General features: G+C 44.0%; 1 protein-coding gene and 1 long non-coding RNA gene across 7 annotated transcripts in view; both read left to right on the top strand.

The window, feature by feature from the left end:
- Positions 1-4203: 4203 nt before the first annotated feature.
- Positions 4204-11513, top strand: part of PTBP2 (polypyrimidine tract binding protein 2) — a 46552-nt gene continuing 39242 nt past the window's right edge. For 4 of the 6 annotated variants that reach the window (XM_030493828.1, XM_030493827.1, XM_030493826.1 and 1 more), the window contains exons 1-2: positions 4204-4363; positions 5872-5902. In XM_030493828.1, coding sequence (XP_030349688.1) covers positions 4356-4363; positions 5872-5902 — 39 coding nt within the window. In that variant the 5' untranslated portion in view covers positions 4204-4355. The remainder of the gene's footprint in view (positions 4364-5871; positions 5903-11513) is intronic. The other 2 variants (XM_030493831.1, XM_030493829.1) reach the window with 1 other exon arrangement.
- Positions 4375-5598, top strand: LOC115611235. The gene is made up of 2 exons (XR_003992509.1): positions 4375-5385; positions 5436-5598. It is a non-coding gene; the product is annotated as an uncharacterized LOC115611235 (long non-coding RNA).

Below are 11513 nucleotides of genomic sequence, written 5' to 3'. Positions count from 1 at the left end.
TACTTCCACACAGCAAAGAGTGCTTGAGTTAGGCAGGGGGGCTGTGAAAATATCAGCTTGTGGCTTAGCAGCTTTCAAGCACGCAAAGGAGACTGGTATTATGAGAAGGAAAAGGATGTAAACCCAGAAATAAACCAGAAAGCATTCCTTACGCACCTCTATAAAGCCATTTGATTTGTAACTTGAATAATGAGGACCATTAGGGGCTTCTAGAATAGGATTATGAAAGGTGTTGGAAAAGGCGAAGCAAATTGTTGAAAATATGGCATGATTTCTAATAGAGGAGACATTAAATTTAACTAGGACTCTTGAAATGTAACTGAGGATGATCTGACGAAGGTATATGCATTCATGAATGGCATGGGTAAGTGAACAGGGAAAATTACCCATCTTTTTTGGGTTTTTTTAAGAAAGAACTACTGGACATTGAAGGGAATTCTCAGGCAGTGGGCTTGAAACAAACAGAAGAGAGTATTTTTCACACAATGATTTCTTAAACTGCGTAACTTGTTGCCCTAGAATGCTGCAGATGTCAAAAGTGCTCAGGCAAATACTTGGACAAGATAGTCTCTGGGAGCGTGGATGCTATTTTTTATCCCCAGCAACTCCAGGGACTCAATTTGGGACAATGTGCTGCAGAAAATATCTTTGTGTGCTTCCTCATTTCTACAGTCTTTCAGTAAGCATACACCATTTACAGTGCTACTGAACTAGACTATTAGTTATTAGCTGCTTTGAAATCAAAAGGAAACAACCGAAGTGAAACATCTAAATGAATCAATCACAGAATCAACTAGGTTGGAAGAGACCTTGAAGATCAGAAATTAGTTTGGAAAACAAAGTATTCTTGCAGCAGTAAGATTACTCGGATTTAAAAAGTATGGAATCTTTGCACAGCTAATAATAATATCGACACTTAAATTTTTATTAGCAGAGGATATAAAGCCTCATGTTTCATAATATAACAATGGAACGTGGAGGGTTTTGCTAGAGGTGTTTTACTGAATGAACGGTTGCCTGCTATTTTATTAGTAACACGCTGATTGTCAGTAGCTTTTTTATCCCTTCTAAAATCAAATGCTCTAGGTAAAATTCTGATTGAGTATCACTTTTATGGATGGCTTCAGGGGGACCAGAGTTTTACTCTACAAAGTCACCTCCATTATTTCACCCAGATTTGCAACCTCAGTTCCAGTGTCTTTTCTGCTGTAAACACTCAACACGCGCTCCTCAGTCCCCCTTATATGGAAGAGCATCTAACTCGGAGGATAAACTGAGTGAGTATTAGGTCACTTACTCAAATGGATTCTTGTAGGTGTCATAAAAGAAAGAGAAAACAGAACTATTAAAGAAGAGAAACACAGGTTCGAAGATGGCATTATTATTAAAGCAAAGGAGGTTAAGCAAGACAGGCAGTGAGATAAATCAGATGGAAAGGCAGATTTTCTACTAATTGCTAAGGAGTAGAAGGCTCAGTACTTCTACCAACAAAAACCAGTCAAGATTTCTTTAGATTTACCAGGGGTGAAAAAAAAAAAAGGCAGAAAAATCCCCAACACAATGTGGCAACAAACAGGAGTGAGGAAGGCAGTGACAAATGAGAGAAACCAACTATAACCCTGACCTCCAGTGGTGCAAAGTCTACTAAACATGCCAGAATCTATAACTATTATATATATCTATATGGAGTAAATGTATAAAAATGCACTGGATTTATAGAGATGGTGATACGCAATTCTAAATCTCTGAAGTCCTTTGATGTTACTTTCAAGCATGTCACTTAACACATGCAATCAGTGAAGGTTGCTACAACCAGGTCATTTTTATTTTAAAGACCATAATAATGTTGAAAGCAAGAAAGTAAAGACTAGTATTTGACATGATGAACTTCATAGGCAATCTAAGCACATGTAATGGTTAAGAGGGTGGATAAAGAATTGGCTGGATGGCCGTACGCAGAGAATTGCAGTCAACGGCTCAGTGTCCATGTGGAGACCGGTAACGAGTGGTGCACCTCAGGGGTCGGTGCTGGGACAGATCCTGTTCAACATCTTTGTCAGCGACATGGACAGTGGGACTGAGGCGCCCTCAGCAAGTTTGTGACGGCACCGAGCTGTGTGGTGCAGTCCGCACGCTGGAGGGAAGGGACCTGGGGATCCAGAGGGATCCTGGACATGCGGGGAAGTGGCCAATGCCAACCTCATGAAGTTCAACCAGGCCAAGTGCAAGGTCCTGCCCCTGGGTCGGGGCAATCCCAGGCACAGCTACAGGCTGGGCAGAGAAGAGATTCAGAGCAGCCTGAGGAGAAGGACTTGGGAGTGTTGGTTGACAAGAAACTGAACATGAACCGCTTCAGTGTGTGCTTGAGCCCAGAAACCCCCCGTGTGCTGGGCTGCATCAACAGGGGCGTGAGCAGCAGGTCGAGGGAGGGGATCCTGCCCCTCCGCTCTGCTCTGGTGAGGCCCCACTTGCAGCACTGTGTGCAGTTCAACGTAAGAAGGACATGGAACTGTTGGAGAAGTCCAGAGGAGGCCACGAGGATGATCGGGGCTGGAGCACCCCCCATACGGACACAGGTTGAGAACATTGGGGCTGTTCAGCCTGGAGAAGAGAAGCTGCGTGGAGGCCTTAGAGCAGCTTCCAGTGTCTGAAGGGGGCTACAAGGATGCTGGAGAGGGACTCTGCATCAGGGACTGTAGTGACAGGACAAGGGGTGATGGGTTCAAACTGAACCAGGGGAAGTCCAAGTTAGATCTCAGGCAGAAGTTCTTCCCTGTGAGGGTGCTGAGGCGCTGGCACAGGGCGCCCAGAGAAGCTGTGGCTGCCCCATCCCTGGCAGTGTTCAAGGCCAGGTTGGACACAGGGGCTTGGAGCAACCTGCTCTAGTGGAAGGTGTCCCTGCCTGTGGCAGGGGGCTGGAACTGGATGAGCTTTAAGGTTCTTTCCAACTGGGACCAGTCTGGTCTTACACTAACCTGAAGAAATTAAATTACAATCAAGTATTGTGGTAATGGGCTACCTCCCCGAAATGTAGTTTTTAAACCCGTATTTCCAGATCAAACTATACTAAAAACAGAAGATGTTTTGAATAATTTTTAATATCTTTCTAAGTTTGGGATTTTTTAGGAACGCTTGGATCACCTTTTCAAATTTTACTTCATATGACTTCAGGTTTGAATGCATTCCAGGATCGTTCCCGTACACAGCTCTTTGCAGAAACTGTCTCTCACACAGTGTAAGATTTGTGATGAAATACTGAGACCTGGATGTGAATAATGAAGGGGAAAAGTGTATTTCCAAGCAGCCACGTGGAGCGAATGGTTTGTACCCTGACGTGGTAGTTTACAGAGAGCTTCTGTGACCGGTTTGGGTTGGAAGGGACATTAAAGATCATCCAGTTCCAAGCCCCTGCCACAGTATCTCAGTGTTTAACATCCCAACATTAGAAGCTTCAGGCTTAATGTCTCCCTTAGACAAACTGTAGGGGCTCATTCGCGTGCTTATCAGTGTGCTTGATAAGTTGATCTCTTTATAACTCAGGAGGTCGTATTTATTCTGATTTATGTGGGAAAAACAGACTTTCAAAGAGCCGTAAAGCCCCACGGATACTTTCCCTCAGCATCCAAAACGGGTGCACAAGATCCCTCTGCTATGTACTTCACTGGATGTTTCATCAAGTAAATGCTTGTTTTAAATGAAAGCTTAAAACATCGTAATTCTTCCTGTGCTGCCTATGAAGGATATAACAGTGACTTAAAGTTGGTATCTTATGAAGCCTGGCGGCTGTGCCGACCCTTCCAAAACAGCCTAACCCACTGCAATAGCTAATTTGTACGTTCATCTTAATTACTGTTTGAGGTACTATTAAGAGGCCAGAAGGCTGTTTCCTTACAAACGGGCCGCGTACCCGAAGCACCGGGGGGCTTGCCCTGGGGGTGCCCGGCCTGGCGCGGCCCCTCTGCACAATTCCATGAGGAGACGGGACATGCTCCCGGCGCCGGGAATTGTGTCCCGGCTCCTGAGGCGGGAAGCGGTTACGCCGGGGCAGGAATGGGTGTCGTTGTCCCCCCTCCCCGCCGCCGCCAGCTTCCCGCCCTCGGCGGGCCTCGATCGCGCCACCTCCGGCACCCGCCTCATGGCAACGGCTTCAGCGCCGCCCGGGGCGCATGCTCGGGCGGGCGGCGCATGCTCGGTTAGCGGCGGAGCGGGAGGGGGGCCCCGGGGAGCGGAGCGCGGCGCTCGGTAACGCTCGGCGGTTTCCGTGCAGGCCAGGCCGCCATTTTCTGACCGCGTTCCCGTCCGCGTTGCCCGCGCGGCTGCCCGTCCCGCTTGCCCGCGCTCTGTCCTGCTCGGCGATGGACGGGTGAGTCGCGATCGCGGCGGTGGCACCGCCGCCGGTCGGTGGCGTCGACCTGTCCCGCTGCCAGGGGCGTCCCCGAGGCTGCGGGGAGCGGCCGCTGCCCCGGAGGCGGTGGGGACGAGGCGGGCTTCTCGCCGCGGGACGGCGGGTGGGCAGAAGGGGCTCAGCCGCTCCGTAACGCGGGCCCCTCGGCGGGGGCTGCCGTTTAAGCTGCCGAGGGCTCTGGGCCGCCTTGTACTTCGCGTAGAGGCGCCGCGTCTAACGAGGGAGCGCGATCTGCCCCATCTGTCCCCTCCAGCCCCGAGTGCTGTCGTTCTGTCCCGCCTTTGCCTACCCCCAGCGCCGGGTTCCCCCCTCCTCAGCCGTGGGGAGCCTCTTCGGGCTCGGGTTTGTTTTGGAGCCGGCTGGAGGGGAGGAGCGATACCAGCAGGAGCCAGATGTCGAGCTCTTTTGTTTTCAGAAACTGCTTAATAAGCCCTCTGGCTTCTCCCCCCTCCTCAGGTAGGAAGATGCCTTTGTGCGTGCCGGAGACTCGCTGTGAAGGCCATAGAAGGGAAGGTTTAGAAGGAGTCAGCCATTCAGGACAGAGAGGGCCCTCGGTCCTGGCCAGGGCTGGGCAGTCACTATGCACAGGCCTTCTTTTTGTTCGACCTGGTGGTCGTAGCCTTCCTCAGTGTAAATACAACGTCTCCCAGCTCCTAAATGCCCTATTGAGTTGTTTACTCTGCTTCAAACACAGAAGCAATCTCTTTGGTATGTTTCAAGCACGCAGCCTTTCAGCTGAGAGTTCTAAAGGCTTTTTATGGTTAGTTGTGATTATAATGGTAGGAGTTGCAAAGCCCTGCTGAGGAGGCTTGTCATTAATGAGTATTACACTGTGGAATGCTTTCCCGTATCCTTGTTTTGCCTTTTCTGTTGGGGTGGGCTTAGGTTTCTTTTGGGATTGTGTTATACACTGAGTTACCATGTCACAACCTCCAAGAAAAAGATGGGCCTTGATGTACCTGTTGCAGAGTTTCATATAGGTGTACATGGTTAAACTTCATATAGGTGTACCTGGTTAAATTTCATATAGGTGTACCTGGTTAAACTTCATATAGATGTACCTGCCAATGTGTTCTTTTTTACAGGCTAATTTAAAACAATGTGTTCATTGCTTTCTACTGTTAGATCTGTAGGGTAGGCTGTGTAGCTGAACTAGCTGCCTAGTTAATAGGAGTGTGTGGAAAAGTTCTGTACTTACGAATTCTTTCACTCTGTGATCACAGAAACCCGAATTTCCGCTGAATAAATTTCCTGGCAGTGCAGCTTTGGAGTCATGTTTACTTGAAACTTTGGACTCTGGCTTTTGAAAGTTGCTTTTGTACTTACCCTCAGCCCTGCTGTGTTCTTTGAACCTATTTTCTTGATTGGGGTAATCGTTGGCTATTGCAATTGCACTGCTTTGAAAAGTTGGCTTTATAAGGATAAATTGGTTGACCTCTTGTTGTTTTCTCTTTTTTCTTTTACAGCATTGTCACTGATGTTGCAGTTGGTGTGAAGGTAGGATGGGCACTTGGCAAATAAGGGGGCAAATTGTTGATACAAAGTGAACCACTTTCCGCGTCGGTAATCTCAAGTTGTAAGGTTTTAACCAGTCATTGTCAGCTGATATTTAGTCAGCAGTATATGCTTTATTAACCAAAAATCCCTAGAGATAAATTACAGCCTCTACACAAAAGGCTTTGCTAAGCACTGAACTGTAAACAGTGGCACTAGATTAACGTAGTAGTGTCAGCGTCTTATTTTTGAAGCTTGATTTTACATATTAGTCTTTTTTCAAAACAGCACTTTCTCATTGTTGCATAGTAACTGTAAAAGACATGTTTTCTTCTCCCTCCCCTCCCCCCATCCTTTTTCCAAAACAGTTACTACTGAAGTTAAAAAAGACACACAAATATGGGAGGTAGAATTTATGTAGACAGAGAAGGGGGCGTTCGCTCTGCTTTACTTCTTGTTTCTCAAGTTGTTATGAATTTATCATATTTATTAAAACAAGGGAAGAGCTTCCAAATTGTCGTTAATTTACTGTTTACTTCACTTCTGTGTCCAAATCTGTTGTGGGAATCAGATCAGTACTTTGTAGAAGCAGACTGAGAAATAATGAGAATGCAAAAATAATGTAGGGCAAGGGAACTTGAGGTTATATTAATGAATGCACGCAAGCAATTCTGTTTCAGTAGAAACAGAATTCTAGTATATACAGTTAAGTCTTCACATTTGTCCAGGGGCTTTTTAGCTATACTGCATCACTGCCTTACCACCTAACACTGCTCTGTGTTAACTGCTTGGTTAGCCAGGTTTTGTCTAGTAAAGCTCTTTGGCTCAGATTCAGCATTGGTCCTGCTGGATTTGGACTAGTTCTTATGTAATACAACTAGCTTGTAGATAACAGCAGCTATTCTGTCAGAATGTAGACCTGTAGTATGTTTCTGAGCAAGCTTGCTTCTAGGAGAAGCTGTAAGAAGTCAGTTACAGATTCTGGACCCATCTGGCCCCACAGGTTCAGGCAGTACTGAAGACAAGCTTAAAATCACTCTCTGAATCAAGAGGAAAGTGTAGCTCCAGTACTGGGTGGGAGCTAATCCCAATCAGAAACACAAACTGGCATGATTATTTCTCTGTTGATGGGAGGAAAAAAGCGTCAACTGCTTAAAACTGTATTTAATAGTTTGGAGGAATACCTGAGGAAGTTCAAGTCTTTCAGAAGTAAACTGCCTCCATGGTTTTGCGGCAAAACGATTTATAAATTGCCCTCCATCACGTCTAATGAAGAAACAATTTCAGGTAGACCATGTATTGCTTAAGCCTTAAATTCTGACATTCTCACTTCAGGAGAAGTAAATGGATATAGTATCCCTTTCATTCGTTGCTGTGAGTGACTTAGGAGAATTTGAGTGTTCATGAAGTATGTTGTGTGTAGGACGATATTGGAACCATATTTTCAGATACTAGACACGATGAAATGAAGATACTTCAGATGACATAAGTGCTTCTTTTTGTTGATTGTAGAAGTTGTATTATGAATGTAATATAAAAAAGAAAGCGAGCCAGGTGTATCTGAGGTACTGCTTAAAATCCATACAAAGAAAGGCACAGAAGTCTCAAAAAGGTGTGCTCTTTGCCTTGTAAAAAAGGGCTTCCTCTCTGGACTTTAAAAGGAAACAATCCATTTGTGCATGGAAGTAGTGGGAATAAATAGAAAGGGTGATTGTTTTCTGAAGAAAGCTGTTAACTGTGGGAGAAGTAAACTGGATTGTATTCCTGAGCTTCTGTAATTATCTCTAGATACTAATAGGAATGGAAAATGGAATTCTGGCTAATTGATGTATGCAGTTTGGGTAGCAGCCTGATGCGAGCTTCAGCAGTGTTTCATGGAAGGCCATGTGAAGCATTTGCCTTTTATGTTCTCTGGTGACTGTTCATAGCTCTTGATGAACTGATGTTTTACAGTTGAGGAATGCTTTATCTATAGGTGGTTTATAAACCACCAGGAACATTCATTCGGCCTTTTCTTGGCTGTTATCTTTTCTTTGGGGTGCTTTGGGAACGTGCAGGGAGCAAGTTTTGAGTCCAAGGTGTTGCATCAGCAGTGTTAATGCTCTTTTGGCACTGCTTTTACTGTGACTGGATAGCTCTTGGAAGTGGATTGGGATTTACCTGTGTGAAATCAACTTACCCAGGACATTTGTTTGACCTGATGCTTCCCTGAGGTTTTCTACCTACTGTATTATGCTGATCAGTTAGTTAGACGGCATGTTTGTGATATATTCAGTTGTATTTGGAGAAAGGGATTGTGACACAGGACACTTCTGTTTGGAAAATTGGCTTTATTTCATCATCAATCATGTCGACACAAATTTCATAGTTCCATTAACTATTGGCTGGTTTCTCTTAAACAGCAAAGTGAACGTGTTACGTTTTTACACCCATTTGTAAAAGAGTAATAGTAGAAGTTAACTACTGTAGTCTGGGAATTTTCTGAATTAAAAAAAGGCTTTTGAGCTTTGGGGACTGCATGTGGGCAAGGCAAGTATAAAGTAAAAGGAATACTTGCTTATAATGTTTTAGTAACAGTTTTACAGTCTTGGGCTTACAATGAGGCTGCTAAATTTGAAGCTATTACCATTTATTTGTGCTGTTCGTGATGTGATTTAAACCATTTTTGTTCATCGGAGTGTTGAATGTTCAATCTTGGGTTTATTTATGTGTTGAGTCACCAGAAATTAATGCCAAAAGGCGAGGAAAATATAAAACTCAAAAATGGAGGTGGAAAAAATGACACATACTCTTTGAAAACTTGGTTCACACAGAGTAAATGTGGGGATTTGCACAACTCAAAATATGTGGTGGGAGCATGCTTCCAGGCTAAAACCTGTCAGAGGAGCAGTGTGCTTTAATTTCTGAAGGCGTTAGAACATGTCAAAACCCAGTAATCTTCTGAGCACGTGTGAAATAGTTCATATTTGATTTGGTCTTTAGTGTCTTGTTTTGCTTACCTAGAATTCATGGAGGCAAGGAAACAGCACTCTGCACAGTTTACCCCTTCCGTTCCAATTTCCAAAGTAACAGGAAAAGAATGAGCTTTAGCTCTGGGTCTGATGTTACTTTGGGAATTCCCCTTGTATAGAAGCAGGTTGTACAAAGTGGTTTTGAATAGAACAGAGCTAAAGATTCCAGTTACGATAATATATTACATAGTTCAGTCTGTTTGAAATGACCTGCTAGTTACCTACTAATCTCAAACTTCTCATTGCTCACTGGCTGTGTTGGTTTGAGTATCAGAATCTAATAACTGTAGCTTGAATTGCTGGCTTGTGTTCCTTTTGCAGCTATGATGTTCTCTTTACAGTTATGATACTTTAATCTCGATAAGTAAACTGATTTGGCACTTGAAGTGATAGAGCCTTTTTCAACTGTTAAAGTGAACGTATGAAGTATATAATGTAGCTTTTCTCTGGAGTAATTAAAAGAATCTTTGGAGGGGTATAAAATGTGATGTAAAGAAGGTAGATCACACAGATGCAGGAATAACTTTGGTGAAATTTTGGTGCGTATTGAAGGTGATATTTCTCTTCTACTGTATTGCAGTGGGTGCCACTTCAGTCGGATGTATCATCTTTCTCCTGCATGGCCTGCATAGTTGTGCTGGAAACGGGGACTGAACAATTGAGTGACTCATTTAGTGTATGTGCATTGCGCATTTCATGTGCAGTGGCTGAGGTGTACTTTTGCCTGCTGGGAGAAAAGAAGCAGTCATTCCTTCATGAATGTGTGATTTGGTATATAGCAGTCGGGAATTCGCAACGTTGTCAACACTGCTTTGGGCTGTGCTGGCCAAAAACTGAACGTCAGCTTGCCAAGTGTGGACAGCCCCAGCTGTACCTAGGAGGGAAAACCTCATATATTCCTGTAAACATAGTTTTGTAATGTCTAAAGATGTGGGAATGGCCTTTTTCCCCCCAAAGGCAGGGCATCAGCCTTTGCATGCTTAAAGAGAAGACGCAATTCTTGGTGTGTGTGTAGTTGGTTACGTTATGGTTGGGTAGAAGATGCCAAGAAGTGCTCTCCTGGTACTTTCTGGTAGGTTTCCAAACAGTAATGTGTCCCAAAGTCCCCCTTTTTCAAGGTTGCTGAAATTTAACACAGGGGAATATAATAGTATTGGGGAAGGGGAACCCATGAGAGACACGAGGTGATAGAGAAGAGGGCATGAAGTAGAGGGGTTGCTACTTCATTTAACTCGAGTTCTGAGGAGTAATCTCTTTTCTTACAAAATTATAGAGCCCTGGCCCTTTTTTGCTTCTAATAACTGAGAGTTTCCTCATGGTGGGCATAGATACATTGCGACTTCTTATTTGAACTGTACAGTGTAATTCTAGCAAGCTGTCAGCAGAGAAGTTGAGACTAAACTTTAGAAATGAGAAAATACATGTAAATAGCTTCTTCCTTTCAGTTTCTTCTTCTTTTTCTGAAACCTGTTTACCTTCACTGTTGTAATTCTAGATACTTAAAAAAACTCATGGAGTGGTAGGATAAAAAACCTGGTTGACTCATTCATACAGACAAATGCCATTTGAAAGCCTGTTTTATTGTGTTCAAACTATTAGAATGATACATTTGAGCTATCTTTGCATGTCTGATATAATTACTAGTAAATTCCTAGTAGATTAGACAAAAAGTCAGCTAAGGGCAGTGATATGAGAAAAATGGGTTGATTGTGAATTAGATGAACTGTTTTAGTTTTGTGTTAGCCAGGATAACGTTCTTAAATCAAATTTGGTGTTCGGTAATACTTAGTTGTAGCAAGAATAGACAGCAAAAAATGTGCAGGACATTCTAGCAGTGAAGTGGGAATGAAGCGTGACCACGTTCAGAAGTTCAGAACTGGCATCTGGATTTGTCTTTTCAGCAGTGGAACATGTCCTTGGTGACAAAAATCCCCCAACTTCTTACAGTGAAACATATCTGCTCTCTTTTTAACAGAATTTCTGTAAATTTACCCTGTTGAAAATTACTCTCCTATTTATTCCCTGAACAGTTTACTCCAATTCTTTTTTTCTTTGTCACTTTTTTGTTTTCTTCTTAATGCTTATTCTGCCACTGTGTAATGTATGTGGAAAAATAAGGAGAGCAAAATGGAGAGGAAAGAAAAATGTTGAGAATTAGTGTGCTCTGTAGCAAGCATGCATCAGTGTAGGGAAGGCTTAGTGTACCTGTTTGATTTGTTTTGATGTCTTGTCACTAGTTGGAAACAGAGCACTTATGTTTGCCTCTTAATTGAAGGGGTTGTAGAAAGAGAAATGTGATCACCTTCACCATCTGAAAAATAGGAGCCAATACCAGCATGAAAATACCTTTCCCATTTCACAGACTCACACACTGGTTTGGGTTGGAAAGGACCTTAAGCTCATCCAGCTCCAACCCCCTGCCACGGGCAGGGACATCTCACACTAGAGCAGGTTGCTCCAGGCCCCTGTGTCCAACTTGGCCTTAAACACTGCCAGGGATGGGGCAGCCACAGCTCCTCTGGGCACCCTGTGCCAGCGCCTCAGCACCCTCACAGGGAAGAGCTTCTGCCTTAGATCTAACCTGAACTTCCCCTGGTTCAGTC

This window comes from Strigops habroptila, chromosome 8 (assembly GCF_004027225.2).
Source record: "Strigops habroptila isolate Jane chromosome 8, bStrHab1.2.pri, whole genome shotgun sequence".
NCBI lineage: Eukaryota > Metazoa > Chordata > Aves > Psittaciformes > Psittacidae > Strigops > Strigops habroptila.
This window is presented reverse-complemented; position numbering and strand designations above follow the sequence as displayed.